Source organism: Cebus imitator, unplaced genomic scaffold (genome assembly GCF_001604975.1).
Source record: "Cebus imitator isolate Cc_AM_T3 unplaced genomic scaffold, Cebus_imitator-1.0 Scaffold117, whole genome shotgun sequence".
NCBI classification, from domain to species: Eukaryota; Metazoa; Chordata; class Mammalia; order Primates; family Cebidae; genus Cebus; species Cebus imitator.
Genome location: NW_016107432.1, coordinates 4,087,522 through 4,106,962, shown reverse-complemented (window position 1 = coordinate 4,106,962; position 19,441 = coordinate 4,087,522). Strand labels below are relative to the sequence as shown.

The 19,441-nt window shown below is 41.7% G+C and overlaps 1 protein-coding gene across 1 annotated transcript in view; it reads left to right on the top strand.

The window, feature by feature from the left end:
• The window catches only part of POLN (DNA polymerase nu), a 157,990-nt gene that overhangs the window by 8,475 nt on the left and 130,074 nt on the right, over positions 1-19,441 (top strand). Inside the window, 2 exon segments of the mRNA XM_017539023.2 lie at positions 7,612-7,688; positions 10,750-11,250. Of these exon segments, the coding sequence (XP_017394512.2) occupies positions 7,612-7,688; positions 10,750-11,250 (578 nt within the window).

Genomic DNA, 19,441 nt, shown 5'->3' with positions numbered 1-19,441 from the left:
GACAAAAGGTTTCATTCTTTTGAGTTCTTGATCAGCCTTCCACTGAATACACAATTTAGTGAATCTCTTTTTACAGAAGCAATAGGGGAGAGAAAGTCAGATACACATCTGTCTCAGGTGAACCTCAGAGGGATAGAATTTGACTTTGAATAGAATGGGAGGCAGGTTTGCCCTAAGCAGTTTCCACCTTGACTTTTTCCTTTACCTTAGTGACTTGGAGTTCCCAAGATTTATTTTCCTTTCACAGCCATCTCTACAAATAAATTAGTGGGGCATGATGGACTGTTTGGGTGGCTGTAATCCTAAGTATTTGGTTGCCTGAGGAAGGGTGATTGTCATTTGAGTTTGTGAGGTGGAGGTTGCAAGGAGCTGAGATTATGCCACTGCACTCCAGCCTGGGTAACAGAGTGAGACCCTGTTTCAAAAAAATATAATACATTTTATTTAAAACATAAATCTTGAGTATTGGATACCTCTGAGACCTGCAGAAATGGCCCCACTCTGAGCGCTTCCCCCAACCTTTGCTTGAAAACAATGCAGAGCTTCTGTCTTGAAAAATAAGACATGCTCCCTCATTATTTTGTAATACTTTAGGAAAAGTTTTTAGGGTGGTGAGGGGGGAACAGAAAAAACAAACTTCATAATTCCCCACATCTTTTTGTATAGTTATACATATGTCATTTTATATGAAATTGTGAAGAGATTCATAAATGTATTCTTCAGACTTTTTCTTTTTTGCTGTCACCTCCTCTCCTGGTCATTAAGTCACGAAATAACCCAGCCGAAAAGTATTGGACCTGTTACAGAAGTGTATGAGATAGTCCAGTCAGGGGACAGAAACCATCGAGTAATTTGAACAGGGAATGTTTAAGGCATTAATAACTAGCAGGATTAGCTACCAAGGAATAAAGCAATAGCAGACGCAGGGAGCAGCTTCCTCGCCTAGGGCTAAAGTGAGGTGCTGAAGGTAGGGACAAATTTAGCAGAATTACTCCCCTCAAGACAGATTCAGATTGTCAGGGGGTATGGATATAGCCAAGAAGTTGGCTAAAGTGCCCCATCAGTCTGGCAAGTGGGAACCCACCTATGGGGTATCACTGAACTCACTGAGAAGTTGGCAGGGGTGCCCATGAAACTCGGTAGGAAGCTGCCCACAGGGATTGACTGAAACTTGCTGAAAAGCTGGCTAGAATGTCTGTGGAAGTAGCTGGGGAGTGGCCAGAGGGGCTGCTCCTGGGTGTCTAGTACACTAGCTAGGAGCTACAGGAGCGAGAAGAAAGAGAAGCACAGTAACCAGAGGCCCCTTCTCTGGCAGTATCCGTCTAGCACCCTCTGCTGACAGTGCTAAAAATTGTGCCAGGTGGCAAAGGAGGTGTATTTTCAGTAGTGCATGCTGTGCGACGAGGGGTGAATTTGTAGCTGAGAAGCAGTATGTTGATAACTGGCACAGGGACGAAAGAGATTCTACTCCAAAGGAACTATAGGCTCTAACAGGCCATATACAAGCAGGCCTGGGAGAGTACCTATGGGTGGGCTGGGTCTAAGGGTGCTGGATCAAGGCAGGTGGAACTAAGGTTGGATAAGGGAGAGTTTATTAATGTGGGATCACTTCAGAGACACTAGATTTGACCATCCAATGAAGATTCTAAGAGATGGTGCTAACATATCACCGGGATGACTCTTAGTTCCTTGTAGGAGAGGGTTCACACTAAGTAGAAACGTTAGAACTGCCAGGGCAGATGGTAAAAGAAGGCATAGAAAGCCAGGAGAGGTGACCATGCTAGGATGGCCATATTGTGGAGGGCTGGGAAACTCAGCAGGTAACAATGTTCTGCAGAAGGGCACTCTGGGTGCTGTATTTACCAAAGCAATCATGAGTGTGCTGATGAGGGAGTGGGCAGCATCAGCTTCACTGACAGTCTCAGTGGTGTCCTCTATGGACCAGGGCTGATGATAGGAGATGCCTCCTGATAACAGGGAGGGAGACGGGATCCTGACATAGAGGCCAGGTGGTGGTGCCTGTCAGAAGCAGGGTAGGCATAGTTCTCATAAAGTGACTTGAGACCTGGAACTGACTGACTGAAGGAAAGCCCAGGTCCCCAGGAAGAAGGACTGTGCAAGTGTATATGGCAGTTTTTCCTCCTGTCTTTCCCCCAGGGGAACCTGTGGCCATTTACTCTGGGAACTTATACATGGGGGGAGGGGAAATACTGAACCATTCCTATGATATTGATACCTGGAGACCTAGAGTATCACCATAGTTCCTCTGTTGGAGGCATGAGGACTCAAGCAATAAATGGAATCTTGACCCAGATTACATCATAATGGGAGGGCTCACTCCAAAGCCATTTTTCAAGTCCCCAAATGTTATTTGGAATGAACAGACTATTAGAAGAACCCTCAGATACTGGTTCCTTGGCCTGAGGATAAGAGCTCCCATAGTGAGTAAGCTAAAGTGGATAACGCTGAAACTGCCTTCCCAGCAAAGTTAGTGAATTATAGCAATGTAGCAACCTAGGAGAAATGGCAGAAGTTAGTGCCATCTTTAAACACAGGATTCAGGGCACAGGGTGGTCCACAGTTTCACTTAATTAGGTGCCTACAGAAGTCAGATCCTACAGAATAACAATTGACACCACAAATAGTTATGACCAAGTTATAGCCCTAATGACAGCTGCTGGGCTGGATATGGCATATGCAATTAACAAGGCCTCAGGTGTATGAAATGCAGTTATCAATTTGGTGAACATATTCTTTGCCATCCCTGCAGAAGTATTCACTCTGAATGGACAATATAAATTTGCACCTTGCCCCAGGGCTATGTTATCCAGCCACCCACTGTTTTGATGCCATCATGCCAATCAGACAGCATAAGCAAGAAATGGCAAGTTTGTTAGATGTCTTGCTGTCCAACACATGGGAGATAAACTCACAGATATTCTGGGCCCCACCACAACCATGAAGTTTTTGGAAGTTCCGGTGGTCTGGGGGTATGTAGGATGACCGCTTGCAAGTAAAGGACAAGTTAGTGCCTTTTTTTTTTTTTTTAAAGAGACTATCTCACTGTGTTGTCCAGGCTAGCCTCAAGCTCTTTGGGGCAAAGTGATCTGCTTCAATCTCCTGAGTAGCTGGAGCTACAAGTGCACACCTGGCTAAATTACTGCATTTTAAAGAATGACGATGCCAACTGGCAAAATCATCCTGCAACGTGGTTAATCACATTGACGGTTAAGAATGAAGCATGACACCTGATAGGCATCTCTGGGTTTGGGGAGTGGAGGCAGCATATTCCACATTTGGGAATACTGACTGCATAGGAAAGCATCCTGTAAGAGGCCTAGGCTGTGAAGCAAGTGGCCCAGGTACTTAGACTTCTAGCCCAATGGGCCTTGTGATGTTAGAGGCATCTGTAGTGGGAAAAGATGCAATGTGAAGCTCAAGGCAAACTCCTAGAACTCTGGACCATGGCAATGCCATCTGCAGAAAATTATAAATAAACAAAGCTGTCATGCTACTGGCTCCTGTAGAGATGGAGCATGAGGCCATGGTGATATCAAGTGACCATGAGCCAGAACTGCCAGCATGAGCTGGTCCTGTCAGACCCACCAAGAGGTGAGTGTGCAGCTGTTCATTGCAAGTTGGAAGTGGCCCATTTAGTATTACCTACAAGCAGGCACAAACAACCAAGCTTCTTGTGTGGCCCACAGCCCATGACATCATCGGTGCTGGCACTGGTACTTCTAAAGGGGCAGCCTGAAGACCAGCTGGTGGAGGCAGGAAAGTTCGAGCTTGGTTCATGGTGAGTAGGCTCTGAACAGCCTGATTTAAGCAGCCCTGGAAGACAGTGCTCAGGGAAAACCCAATAGGTAGAACTTTGGGTGGTACCCTTGACTACCTACTTCATGTGGAAGGAGTAGTGGCCCCAATGTTAACACATTTGGAACTCTTGGGCAATGGTTAGTGGCTTGACAGGTTGCTCAGGTACCTGCAATAAGGAAGATGGGAAGATGAGGGACTTCCTGGAGTAAGGCGTGTGGAGGGATCTTTGGCAACATGAAGTACCTCCCACCCAAGAACATTCACCATGAGGACATGCCAAACCACATTCATGGGATGGCTTGGCCGACTGACATTACTAGCCTCTGCCATCTCCTGTGCCCGTCCTGGCACACTGGGCTCTCTCATGGAGTAACCATGGGGTGGGTAGAGGCTATGCATGGCCCATAGCATGGTGCTCCCCCTTACCAGAGCTCACCTAGCTATTTCTCTGCCGAACATCCAGTCTTCCAACAACAGAGACCAAACACTGAGTCCCCAGTTGCAGCTTCCTTGGAGGGAAACAGTCATTTGACAACATTGAACCCCTTATGCCGTAGAAGGTACAGTGATTCATCTTGGCTGGAACCAACACGTGTTACAGGCATGGGTGTGCCTTTCCCATTCTCATGGATTCAGTCAGCTCCATCATCCAAGTTTCACAGAGCGTTTGATCCACAGGATCCTGCACATGGCCAAGGAACTGCGCCAGTGGGCACTGGGAGGGGGAGCCACTGGCTGCCTCACAGCTGCACACCAAGAAGCTGCCAACCTGATGGAACAGCAGGATGGTCTGTGGAAGGCCCAGCTCACCTCATGTGTAGCCTGGAGGTGACACCTGCGATGAAGCAGTCACCTCTGGGGTGTAGTCTGCACTGCAGATCACTGACCACTACGTGGTGCAGTGTCCTCGGTTTGTGTAATAAATGGGTCTGGGAACAAAAATGTCAAAGTCATCACTCCCAGTGACCCACTTAGAAATCTGTATTTCTACCCCACATGCCTCTGGGTTCTTAAGGTTTAAAGGTCTTGACTCTCAAAGGGAAAACCTTTCCAGCAGGGGCACAGGAAGAATGCCACTTAATTTCCAGCTGTGGCTGCTGCCTGGTCATTTCGAGCTCCTTGTGCCAAGAAACTGGCTGGAAAGGAATGTAATTTCCATCTTCTAGGGTGACTGACCGTGGGCACCAGGAGGAGGTAGAGCTGCTACTACATAACTGGGGGCAGGGGAAGCACCCAGGTAATGTGGTTGGCCACCTCATGGTCTCCTGCCCACATTTGATGGCAAATGCAGGACCTATGGCCAGAGAAGGGCATGGTGGCCGGGGTTTACCTCTCAGGGATGAGAGTTTGGGTTATCTGATCAGGTAAGCTAAGCTACATAGATCAGTAGAGGAGATAGGCAAGGGTGAGGAGACCCTAGCATGGGCAGTAGAGGAAGGAGATGAATGAAATTTGCAACCTCGAAGCCAGCTGCAGCAACAAGATGTAGTTTATCCCAGTACCTTCCTTTTATAAATTTCCCCAGGAAAAGGCCCACCAGAATCCTGCCAGACTGCTCCCAGAATGTCTCTGAAGCAAGTGGCCATGAGCAGTGCAGTGTGGACTGTAGTAAGCGCTGTGGCAGCCATATTCCCCCTTTAGTACTGAAGCACTGTCCCTGCTCCTGGGACAACCCCTCCCCTTGATTGCCTGGCTGCAAAGAGCTTCCTTGCCCATGGGCCCACCACTTCCCCAGGAATGACTGGTCCAGTGACTAGTTTGTGCTGGGGTATAAAAGCCCAGCTCCCTTTCCCCAGTGGGAGACACCTGTGCAGGACCATGCTCTGCCCAGGGCAGGCCTTTGAGTGGCTACATCCTAGCCATTGTCGTCCTTGGTTAGGTTCTGCTTCCTTCACTCTCCAATCACCTTTTCAAATGCAAGCCTTCATCACAGAAGTGGTCTCCCAGGGGACCCAACCTGTGCCAGTGTATGTGCCTAACATCTTCATGTGCATAAATGGGGAGATTTGGTCATTATTTCTTAAAATGAGGTCATCGCCTTCAGCCAACCTATAATTGGGAGTCATTTCCCCCCCCCAGCAATCTATGTTTTAACAAGGTCATTCTTTTTAGTGGATAGTATGTAATTTAATTCTCAGTTTTCTTCTGATTGGTATCTATTTTCAGTCCTTTGTCGTAATGGACAAAGGACTGAAACGTTTTGATTTAAACCTGTTTACTGTTGGATATATTTCTGCGAAACAGCTAAGAGTGAGATTGTTTGGTTAGAGATTATTTGGTTAAGATGATTGATATTATTTTCGATCTGTTTTTGTTGAGGCGAGAGCACTCTCTCATATATGTATGACTGAGATACATATATAAATGTATAACAACACACATACCCTAAGTTAAGTGTTTAGGTCAAAATTTCACAAACCTACATCCAGTTCAAGAAACATCGCTAGCATTCCCAGAGGCCTATCTTGAGCTCCCTGTGAGTCACTTTCTCCTCCCAACTCCCAAGAGTGATGTATGTATTGTTAATTAATAAGTCTTGACAATTTGCCTTCTAGAAAGATTCTAACTATCTACATTTTTACCAGCAATGCATGAGACTACCTCTTCCCCTCTGTTTCCAGTTATAGTTAATTTGCATTTCCCTGAATATCGTTTTTGTTTCCTGTTTGGATTTTCTATTTTGTGTATTGCTTCTTCCTATCCTTTGCTTGTTTTTCTGTTGAGTTGTTTGTCTTACCTTGTAAATGTATAAGAATTTGTTGCATAATATAGCAATTAATCCTTAGTCACTTTGGTTCCAAATAGTTTTCCCAATGCATTTCTTTTCTTTTTGATGTGGTGCTAGTTGTACCAGCCCTATTAATTAATATGTCCTTTTCTATTGAATTGAAATACTATCTTTGTTATATGTAGTCTTGGGATCAGTCTCTGGGTTGTCTGTTCTGTTCTAGAGGTCTTTTCTCTCTCTTTTTTTAAAACTTACATTTCTTGTCTCTTTTTACTTTGAAATTGTTTCATTAAGTTAAAATATCCCTGTAGGGTCTCCAATTGGAATTGTCTTAAATTTGGAAGAATTAAACATTTTGTGATATATATCCTAATGCTATGTCTTCTCATTTTACAGATCTTGTTTTATGCCATTTAATAAAATTTTACGTTTTCATCGTTAAGGGCCTTGTATCTTTTCTGTTATATTTATCCTAAGTGTAATGTTTTTATATTGTAAGTGAAATACTTTCCCCTGTTTGCATTTCTAGGTTGTTATTGTTCCTGCAGGGGAAATGTATGTCACAGTGGTTAAGAGTACAGACTCCCAAATCATACTGCCTGGGGTTGAATCCTGGTTCTGTCACTTACTGTTCAGCCCAGGCTTATTAAAATTAAAACAAAATCTAAGTTAGAAGTTTATATTAATGATGTTTTACTGAAACTTTAATTGTTCCACTGCAGTATTCAAAGAATCTCCCTAAACCTTTAATACTTTTAAGGTTTCTATAAATGTTGACCTTAGGTTTTTAGAGTTATGTATTCAAATGCAAATGCCAAATAATGATTTTTAATAAACATTTTGTGATTATATAGATCTGCAGTTAACTTGAAGGTTCTTTACGTAAATATTTATTGCAATGGTACTAAGCATTTTAGTTGTGAATTTTATTACGTTGTTTTAATTAAGTTAATAATGAGTAAATAAGCATGATTATAGAGGATATTTCAGTGTTTAGTTAACTGTATGACCTTGGTTTCAATGTTTCTTTAATGCCCCATGTTTGTTTTTTGTTGTTTTAAAAGCTATGGAAGTGATAAACAAGTCCAGTGTTAAGTATTCAGTACAACTTGAAGATGGGAAGAATCAATCAGAAGAAAAGGTAAATCATTGCAAATATGAGTAATTTTAAACCTTATTTGTTCAGCAGGCACTTGTTAAGTGTCCTACGATGTACTAGGCACTGTAGATACAACAGTTAAAAAAGAGGAGTTCTTGCTCTCCAGGAGCTTATAATTTAATTTGGATGCAGGGAAGGGCAAGACAGTGAAATAGGATAGATGTCTACGAAACAAAGTAAGTGCCGTTAGAGAAGTAAGTTCAGAGTGCTCTGGGGACAATTGGAGGGACATCTAACTCAGTTTTTGTGCTATTTCATTTTACTCTTCTGGGTGTTGAGGAGGAGAATCAGGGATATTGGATATCTTTCTGAAGTATGAAAATTATATCTGAGTTGAGATCTATTGGATGATTAGGAGTTGGTCAACCTAGGCTGGATGTGTCCCAGCACTTTGGGAGGCTGAGGTGGGTGGATCACTTGAGTCCAGGAATTTGAGACCAGCTTGGGCAACATAAGGAGATCCTGTCTCTACAAATAGTACCCCCCCAAAAAATTAACTGGGCATGTTGGCATGCTCCTGTAGTTCCAGCTACTCAAGAGGCTAAGGCTGGAGGATCACTTCAGCCAAGGAGTTTGAGGCTGCAGTGAGCTGTGATTGCACCACAGCACTCCAGCCTGAGCAACAGAGCAAGACTATGTCTCTAAAAAAAATAAACAGATTTCCACCTTTAAGGGAGAAGGGGCAGGACATTGAGAAAATTTTCAGATCAGGGGAAGAAAGCTTGGAACTTTGGGGTAGTAGAAGCGATAGAAGTTCCGAAAGGCAGGAATATAACATTCACAATGGGTGAGTTATGTGGTATGGGCTAGAGAGGAGATGGAAGAGGCCATATCACCAAAGGCCTTGTGTATGAAAGTGGTGGAGGCAACATAGTGGTTAAGAAAATGAACTTTGGAGTAAACTATGTGTGTTCAAGTCCCAACCTAACTAAATTTAAACCTAAACTCCCTATAATAAAGTGAAATACTAGGACCTGTCTCTTGGGTTGATGGGACGATTATTTGCCCCTGGGTTCGTAGGATGATTATCTGCCCTTGGAGTAGAGGGAAGAGGCATCTTCCACAGAGAAGAGAGTCTTCTCTTCTTCTCTGTAAGTGAATGGAAATTGTATCTCTCAGCAGTAAACAAACTGTGTTCCTTGGATCCCAAAGGCAGGGGTCTGTAAACTTTTGCTCCCTTGCTCTCAAAAGAATTTTGTGAGTCTTTTTGTTATTGTTGTTGTTCTTTTGTATGTTTGAGACAGGCCCTCACTCTGTCACCCAGTCTGGAGTGCAGTGGTGTGATCACAGCTCACTGCAGTGTTTACCTCCTAGACTCAAGTGATCCTCCCGCCTCAGCCTCCTGAGTAGCTGAGACTACAGGCACACAGGATCATGCCCAGCTAATTTTTGTATTTTTGGTAGAGACCAGAGTTTCACCATGTTGTCCGGGCTGGTCTCAAACTCCTGGGCTCAAGCGATCCTCCCACCTTGGCCTCCCAAAGTGCTGAGATTACAGGCATGAGCCCCCATACCTGGCCTTCTTGAACTATATATATATTGCCTGACATATTTTAAAGTTGAAATTTAAAATCTTTGTCACAAGTTTAAAAAATTGCAAAGTGGCAGGGTGTGGTGGCTCACGCCTGTAATCTCAGCACTTTGGGAGGCTGAGGCAGGTGGATCACCTGAGGTCAAGAGATCGAGACCATCCTGGCCAACATGGTAAAACTCCATCTCTACTAAATAATACAAAAATTAGCTGGGCATGGTGGCATATGCCTGTAGTCCCAGCTATTTGGGAGGCTGAGGCAGGAGAATTGCTTGAACCCAGGAGGTGGAGGTTGCAGTGAGCTGAGATTGTGCCACTGCACTCCAGCCTGGCACCTGGGGACAGAGCGAGACTCTATCTCAAAAAAAAAATTGCAAAGTACATGATTTCTGCTATACCGTTAATATTGACATTTTTACTGTTACATTACCATTTAAAATATATTCATGGAAATTATTGCGCTTTGGCAACTTGACATCCACAATCATCACTTTTATTATTATTATTACTATTGTATATTTTTGAGACAGAGTCTTACTCTGTCACCCAGGCTGGAGCGTAGTGGCATGATCTTGGCTCACTGCAACCTCCGCCTCCTAGGTTCCAGCAATTCTCCTGCCTCAGCCCCCCAAGCAGCTAGGACTGCAGGCGTGTGCCACCACACCCGGCTAATTTTTGTATTTTTAGTAGAGATGAGGTTTCACCATATTGGCCAGGCTGATCTTGAACTCTTGATCTCATAATCTGCCAGCCTCGGCCTCCCAAAGTGATGGGATTACAGGCGTGAGCTATTGTACCCGGTCCCCCCCAAAAATTTTAGTAGATAGATTAACAGATTATTGAATAGTTTTGGTGATTTCATTTTCTCTATAAATGGCCTTTATTTGGAAGTTGTAAATTATTAATCTTCTCTTTTATGCACATATGTAACATACTCCTATCCATGACATCTCTCATTACATGCATGATTCACAGAACAGGGGCTGGTTGGAGGCTTTTGAGCTTTTTTTTTTTTTTGAGATGGAGTTTCGCTCTTCTAGCCCAGGCTGGAATGCAATGGTGTGATGTTGGCTTACTGCAGCCTCCGCGTCCCAGATTCAAGTGATTTTCTTGCCTCAGCCTCCTGAGTAGCTGGGATTACAGATGCCTGTCACCACACCTGGCTAATTTTTGTATTTTTAGTAGAGACAGGTTTCACTGTGTTGGCCAGGCTTGTCTCAAACTCCTGACCTCAGGTGATTCACCCACCTCCCAAAGTGCTGGGATTACAGACATGAGCCACCATGCCTGGCCAGCTTTTGCGCTCTTGATCCAGATATGCATGCCTACCTTTGTTGAGAAAAATCACTGCTCTAGAAGACATTATATGGTTTCCTTAGAAGGTTTGATCATAGATAATATGAAGATCTTGTATCTGTATTACCTTAGACAAGTTTTATCAAAAATTAGTTTGGTTTATAGCTCTGTCCTATGAGTCCATATTCTAATGAAATATTTTCCATTTTTCTGTAGAATCTTAAATCTTTAGCAAGTCAGACATCAAGAGGTTCCACCAAGCTCTCTCCTCAGGCCTTTGGTGTCAGGCTCACAGATCAGCTGCTGTCAATCGACCAAAAACAGAAGAGCATCAGCTCATTGACTCTTTCCAGTTGTTTAACTCCACAGTATAATCGAGAGGCTTCAGTTCTACAGAAAAAGGAACATAAAATAATGTATTTCCTAACAGAGAATATAAATAATGAAAATAAAGGAAGCATTAATTTTAAAAGAAAACATATTACATCTAATAATTCATCAGAGAAAATAAGTAAACAAATGGCATTGGAAGATACTGATGAGGCTGAAGCCTACCTGAATTCTGGGAACTCAGGAGCGTTAAAAAAACATTTTTGTGACATTAGGTATTTGGATGATTGGGCAAAAAGCCAGCTGACTGAAATGCTCAAACAGGCAGCAGCCCTGGTGGTAACTCTAATGTATACTGATGGTTCGACCCAGTTAAGAGCCGACCAGGTTAGTAAACAGTGATGGGTTTTGTTTGTTGTCTTCACACCACAAAAGAAGCCCATTTTCCTAGTGTCTGATTTTGATAGGAGAGCTAAAAACAAAATTTTAAGGCTTTCCCTCCCCTCCAGTGTAAGTGGTTGACAATGTGCACTCCCATCAGTTTTTTAGGAAACTGCGAAACTGTTTTCCAGAGTGGGTGTCCCATTTTACCTTCCACCTGCAGTGTACTAGGGTTTCAGATTCTTCACCTCCTTCTCAACACTTGTCTGTTTTTTGGTTTTAGTCATTCTAGGGATTCCGATGTGGTATTTCATGGTGGTTTTAAATTGTATTTCCCTATTATCTAGTGACATTGAGCATCTTTTCATGTGCTTATTGGCCATTCATATATCTTCTTTGATGAAATGTTTGTTCAGATTTTTTGCCTATTTTAAAGTTGGGTTATTTGTGTTTTATTCTGGATCTGTAAGCATTCTTTATATATTCTGACACAAGTGTCTTATAATATGTATCATTTATACTTCTCCCAATCTGTGTCTTATTTTTTCAAAAATTTCTTTAGGGTGGTGGCTTATACCTGTAATCCCAGCACTTTGTGAGGCCAAGGTGGGCAGTTCACCTGATGTCAGGAGTTCAAGACCAGCCTGACTAACATGGAGAAACCCCATCTTACTAAAAACATGCAAAAAATTAGCCGGGCATGGTGGCACATGCCTGTAATCCCAGCTACTTGGGAGGCAAGAGAATCGCTTGAACCCAGGAGGCGGAGCTTACAGTGAGTCGAGATTGTGCCATTGCACTCCAGACTTAATCAACAAAAACGAAACTCCATCTCAAAAAAAAAAAAAAAAAATTTCTTGAGGGTGTCTTTCAAAGCACAAAAGGTTTTTAATTTGATGATCTCTCTTGATTTTTTAAAATTTGTTCTTCCTTTCTCTCCTTCCTTCTTTTTCTTCCTTTTCTTCCTTTTTCTTTCCCTCCTTTCCTTTCTTCTTCTTTTCTTTTCTTTCTTCCCTTTCCAGACAAGGTCTGGCTCTGTCGCCCAGTACAATGGCATGATCCCAGCTCACTGCAACTTCCACCTCCCAGGCTCAAGCCATCCTCTCACCTCAGCCCCCGGAATAGCTGGGACTAAAGGTGCTCGCCATGATGCTTAGCTAATTTTTGTGCTTTTTGTAGAGATGGGGTTTCCCCGTGTTGCCCAGGCTGGTCTTGAACTCATGAGCTCCAGCGATCTGCCTGCCTTGGCCTCCCAAAGTGCTGGGATTACAGGTGTGAGCCACTGTGCCCAGCCTTATTGTTATTGTGTATAAGAATGCTTTGCTTGTCCCAAGTTATGAAAATTTATTCCTGTTTTATTCTAAGAGGGGTTTTTTAGTTTTTTTTTTTTTTTTTTTTTTTTTTTTTTTTTTTTTTTTTTTTTTTTTTTTTTTTTTTTTTTTNTCTCTTGTTGCCCAGGCTGGAGTGCAATGGCACGATCTTGGCTCACTGCAACCTTTACCTCCCGAGTTCAAGCAATTCTCCTGCCTCAGCCTCCTGAGTAGCTGGGATTACAGGTGCCCACCAACACTCCTGACTGATTTTTTGTATTTTTAGTAGAGTCAGGATTTTACCATGTTGGCCAGGCTGGTCTCGAACCCCTGATCTCAGGTAATCCACCCGCCTTGGCCTCCCAAAGTCCTGGGATTACAGGCATGAGCCACTGCTGCCTGGCCTATTCTAAGAGTTTTATGGTTTTAGTTCTTACATTTAGATCTGTGATCCATTTAGAGTTTTTTTGTATATGGGATGAGATAAGGCACAGATTCAGCCTTTGCATGTGGCTCTTCAGTTTTCCCAGTACCATTTGTTGAAAAGACTCTTTCTCCATTGAATTTTCTTGACACTTTCATTGAAAATCAGTTGACTGTAAATCTAAGGTTTTATTTCTGGACATCCTTTTCATTAGTCTTTGTGTCTAACCTTATGCCACTACCACCCTATCTTGCTTATTAGAGATTTTTAAAATTCTTTTTAAAAATTTTTTTATTTCCATCGGTTGTTGGGGAACAGGTAGTATTTAGTTACATGAGTAAGTTCTTGAGCGGTGATTTGTGACCACTTGGCGCACCCACCCAAGCAGTATACGCTGCACACAATTTGTAGTCTTTTATCCCTCACTCCCTTCCCACCCTTTCCTCCTGAGTCCCCAAAGTCCGTTGTGTCATTCTTACGCCTTTGCATCCTCATAGCTTTGCTTCCATTTATGAGTGAGAACATAAATTGTTTGGTTTTCCATTCCTGAGTTACTTCACTTAGAATAATAGTCTCCAGTCTCATCCAGGTCACAGCGAATGCCATTCATTTATTCCCTTTTATGGCTGAGTAGTATTCTATCATATGTATATACCACAGTGTCTTTATCCATTCCTTGATTGATGGGCATATGGGTTGGTTCCACGTTTTTGCCATTGTGAATTGTGCCACTATAACCATGAGTGTGCAAGTAACTTTTTTGTATAATGACTTGTTTTCCTCTGGGCAGATACCCAGTAGTGGTATTGCTGGATTAAATGGTAGTTCTATTTTTAGTTCTTTAAGGAATCTCCACACTGTTTACCATAGTGGTTGTACTAGTTTACATTACCATCAGTAGTATAGAAATGTTCCCTGTTCACTGCATCCATGCAAATATCTGTTATTTTTTGACTTTGACCATGGCCATTCTTGCAGGAGTAAGGTGGTACCGCATTGTGGTTTTGATTTGCATTTCCCTGATCATTAGTCATGTTGAGCATTTTTTAATGTGTTTGTTGGCTATTTGTATATATTCTTTTTTTTTTTTTTTTTGAGACGGAGTTTCGCTCTTGTTACCCAGGCTGGAGTGCAATGGCACGATCTCGGCTCACCACAACCTCCGCCTCCCGGGTTCAGGCAATTCTCCTGCCCCAGCCTCCTGAGTCGCTGGGATTACAGGCACACGCCACCATGCCCAGCTAATTTTTTGTATTTTTAGTAGAGACGGGGTTTCACCACGTTCACCAGGATGGTCTCGATCTCTTGACCTCGTGATCCGCCTGCCTCGGCCTCCCAAAGTGCTGGGATTACAGGCTTGAGCCACCGTGCCCGGCCTTGTGTATATTCTTTTGAGAATTGTCTCTTCCTGTCCTTAGCCCACTTTTTGATGGGATTGTTTGTTTTTTTCTTGTTAATTTGTTTGAGTTCATTGTAGATTCTGGATATTAGTCCTTTGTCAGATATATGGGTTTTGAAAATTTTCTCCCACTCTGTGAGTTGTCTGTTTACTCTGCTAACTTTTCCTTTTGCCATGCAAAAGCTCTTTAGTTTAATTAAGTCCCAGCTGTTTATCTTTGTTTTTATTGCATTTGCTTTTGGGTTCTTGGTCATGAAATCCTTGCCTAAGCCAGTGTCTAGAAGGGGTTTTCCAAAGTTATCTTCTAGAATTTTTATAGTTAGAGGTCTTAGATGTAAGGATTTAAGTCTTGATCCATCTTGAGCTGATTGTACCTGTCACAAATCTCAACAAATTATTCAGCACCATTTGTTGAATAGAGTGTCTTTTTTCCACTTATGTTTTTGTTTGCTTTGTCAAAGATCAGTTGGCTATAAGTATTTGGGTTTATTTCTCGGTTCTCTATTTGGTTTAATTGGTCTATGTGCCAATTGTTATACCAGTACCTTGCTGTTTTGGTGACAATGGCCTCATAGTATAGTTTTAAATCAGGTACTGTGATGCCTCCAGATTTGTTCTTTTTGCTTAGTCTTGCTTTGGCTATGTGGGCTTTTTTTTAATTTTAAATATGAATTTTAGGTTTGTTTGTTATAGTTCCGTGAAGAATGATGGTGGTATTTTGATGGGAATTGCACTGAATTTGTAGATTGCTTTTGGCAGTATGATCATTTTCTTTCTTCCTTTTTATTTTATATATATATTCTAAGACGGAGTCTCTCTGTCACCTGGCTGGAGTGCAGTGGTGCGTTCTCAGCTCACTGCAACCTTCAACTCCCTGGTTCAGGTGATTCTCTTGCCTCAGCTAATTTTTTTGTATGTTTAGTAGAGATAGGGTTTCATATGTGCTTCCATTTGTTTGTATCATATATGAATTTCTTTCAGCAAAGTTTTGTAGTTTTCCATGTAGAGGTCTTTCACCTCCTTGATGAGGTATATTCCTAAGTATTTTAATTTTTTGCAGCTATTGTAAAGGGGTTGATTTCTTGATTTGATTCTCAGCTTGGGCACTGTTGGTGTATAGAAGGCCTACTGATTTGTATACTTTAATTCTGTATCCAGAAACTTTGCTGAATTCTTTCATCAGTGCTAGGAGCTTTCTGGAGGAGTCTTTAGGATTTTCTAGGTAAACAATCATGTCATCAGCAAATAGTGACAGTTTGACTTCCTCTTTATTGATTTGGATGCCCTTTATTTCTTTCTCTTGTCTGACTGCTCTGGCTAGGATTTCATGTACTATGTTGAAGAGAAGTGCTAAGAGTGGGCATTCTTGTCTTGTTCCAGTTCTCATGGGGAATGCTTTCAACTTTCTCCATTCAGTATTATGTTGGCTGTGGGTTTATAATAGATGGCTTTTATTACATTGAGGTATGTCCCTTGCATGCCAATTTTCCTGAGATTTTTAATCATAAAGGGATGCTGGATTTTGTTGAATGCTTTTTCTGTGTCTATTGAGATGATCATGTGATTTTTGTTTTTAATTGTTTATGTGGTGTATCGCATTTATTGACTTGCGTATGTTAGACCATCCCTGCATCCCTGGTATGAAACCCCATTTGATCATGGTGAATTATCTTTTTGATATGTTGTTGGGTTTGGTTAGCTAGTATTTTATTAAGGACTTTTGCATATATGTTCATCAGATATATTGGTCTGTAGTTTTCTTTTTTGTTGATGTCCTTTCCTGGTTTTGGTATTAGGGTGATACTGACTTCATAGATTGAGTTAGAAAGGATTCTCTCTTTCTCCATCTAGTAGAATAGTGTCTATAGAATTGGTACTGATTCTTCTTTGAATGTCTGGTAGAATTCTGCTGTGAATCTGTCTGATCCTGGACTTTTTTTGTTGATAATTTTTTTATTACCATTTCAATCTCACTGCTTGTTATTGGTTTGTTCAGGACATCTAATTCTTCCTGATTTAAACTAGAAGGGTTGTATCTTTCTGTCTCCTCTAGGTTTTCTAGTTTATGTGTGTAAAGGTGTTCATAGTAGCCTTGAATGATCTTTTGCATTTTTGTGGTATCAGTTGTAATATCTCCCATTTTGTATCTAATTGAGCTTATTTGGATTTTCTCTCTTCTTTTCTTGGCTAATCTTACTAATGGTCTATCAATTTTATTTATCTTTTCAAAAAGAACCAGGTTTTTGTTTTATTTACTCTTTTTTTTTTTTTTAAGATGGGGTTTTGCTCTTGTTGCCCAGGCTGGAATGAAATGGCACAATCTTGGCTCACTGCAACCTCTGCCTCCCGGGTTCAAGTGATTCTCCTGCCTCAGATACCCAAGTAGCTAGGATTACAGGCATGCACCACCATGCCTGGCTATTTTTTTTGTATTTAGTAGAGACAGGGTTTCACCATGTTGATCAGGCTGGTCTCAAACTCCTGACCTCAGGTGATCTACCCTCCTCTACCTCCCAGAGTTCTGGGATTACAGGTGTGAGCCACCGTGCCTGGCATTTGTTTCATTTATCTTTTTTATTTGTTTGTTTCAAAATTGTTGAGTTCTGCTCTGATCTTGGTCATTTCCTTTCTTCTGCTGCGTTTGGGTTTGGTTTGTTCTTGTTTCTCTAGTTCCTTGAGGTGTGACCTTAGATTGTCTGTTTGTGTTCTTTCAGACTTTTTGATATAGGTATTTAGGGTTATGAACTTTCCTTTTAGCACTGCCTTTGTTGCATCCCAGAGGTTTTGATAGGTTGTGTCACTATTGTCGTTCAGTTTTGAAGAATTTTTTTTTTTTTGGGACGGAGTTTCGCTCTTGTTACCCAGGCTGGAGTGCAATGGCACGATTTCAGCTCACCACAACCTCCGCCTCCTGGGTTCAGGTAATTCTCCTGCCTCAGCCTCCTATGTAGCTGGGATTACAGGCATGGGCCACCATGCCCAGCTAAATTTTTGTATTTTTAGAGAGACGGGGTTTCACCATGTTGACCAGGATGGTCTCGATCTCTTGACCTTGTGATCCACCCGCCTCGGCCTCCCAAAGTGCTGGGATTACAGGCATGAGCCACCGCGCCCGGCCCTTGAAGAATTTTTTAATTTCCAACTTGATTTCATTTTTGACCCAATGATCATTTAGGAGCAGGTTATTTAATTTCCATGTATTTTTATGGTTTTGAAGGTTCCTTTTGGAATTGATTTCCATTTTATTCCACCGTGGTCTGAGAGAGTGCTTGATATAAGTTCAATTTTCTTAAATGTATTGAGGCTCATTTTGTGGCCTATCATATGGCCTGTCTTTGAGAAAGTTCCATACATTGACGAATAGAATGTATATTCTGTGGTGGTTGAGTAGAATGCTCTGTAAGTATCTATTAAGTCCATTTGTCCCAGGGTATAGTTTAAAACTATTGTTTCTTTGTTGAATTTCTGTCTTGATGAGCTGTCTGGTGCTGTCAGTGGAGTATTGAAGTCCCCTTCTATTACTGTGTTGCTGTCTATCCCATTTCTTAGGTCTATAAATTGTTTTATAAATTTGGGTACTCCAGTGTTAGGTGCATATATATTTAGGATTGTGATAGTTTCCTGTTGGACAAGGCCTTTTGTCATTATATAATGCCCCTCTTTGTCCTTTTTTTTTTTTTGAGACAGTCTTGCTGTGTCGTGTCACCTAGGCTGGAGCGCAGTGGCACGATCTTGGCTCACTGCAACCTCTGCCTCCCAGGATCAAGCGACTCTCCTGTTTCAGCCTTCTGAGTAGCTGGGACTATAGGCATGAGCCACCATGCCTGGCTAATTTTTGTATTTTTAGTAGAGATGGGGTTTCATCATGTTGGCCAGGTTGGTCTCGAACTCCTGACCTCAAGTGATCTGCCCACGTCGACCTCTCAAAGTGCTGGGATTTCAGGCATGAGCCTGGCCCTCTCTTTGTCTTTTTTAACTGCTGTTGCTTTAAAGTTTGTTTGTCTGATATAATAATGGCTACTCCTGCTTGCTTTTGGTGTCCCTTTGCATGGAATATCTTTTTCTACCCCTTTACCTTAAGTGTATGAGTCCTTATGTGTTAGGTGAGTTTCTTGAAGGCAGAAAATAGTTGGTTGGTGAATTCTTACACGTTCTGCAATTCTGTATCTTTTAAGTGGAGCATTTAGGCCATTTACATGCAACATTAGTGTTGAGATGTAAGGTACCATTCAGTTCATCATACTATTTGTTGCCTGTATACCTTGGTTTTTTGTTTTTATTTTTTGAATTGTATTTTTGCTTTATAGATCCTGTGAGATGTATACTTTAAAGAGGTTCTGTTTTGATGTATTTCCAGGATTTGTTTCAAGATTTAGAATTCAATTTAACAACTGTTGTAGTGCTGGCTTGGTAGTGGTGAGTTCTTTCAGCATTTGTCTGAAAAGGACTGTATCCTTTCTTCATTTATGAAGCTTAGTTTCGCTGGAAACAATTGTTTTGTTGAAGGAGGCTGAAGATAGGGCCCAAGTCCCTTTTGTCTTGGAGGGTTTCTGCTGAGAAATTTGCTGTTAATCTGATAGGTTTTCCTTTATAGGTTACCTGGTGTTTTTGCCTCATAGATCTTAAGATTCTTTCCTTTGTCTTAACTTTAGATAACCTGATGACTGTAAGCCTAGGCAATCATCTTTTTGCAATGAATTTCCCAGGTGTTCTTTGAGCTTCTTGTATTTGGATGAAGAGGTCTCTAGCAAGTTAGGGAAGTTTTCCTTTATTATTCCCCAAATATGTTTTCCAAACTTTTGGATTTCTCTTATTCCTCAGAAATGCCAATTATTCTCAGGTTTGCTTGTTAAACATAATCCCAGACTTCTTGGAGGCTTTGTTCATATTTTCTTATTCTTTTTTCTTTGTCTTTGTTGGATTGGGTTAATTCAAAAACCTTGTTTTCGAGCTCTGAAGTTCTTTCTTCTGCTTGTTTGATTCTATTGCTGAGACTTTCCAGAGCATTTTGCATTTCTATAAGTGTATCCATTGTTTCCTGAAGTTTTGATTGTTTTTTTTTTT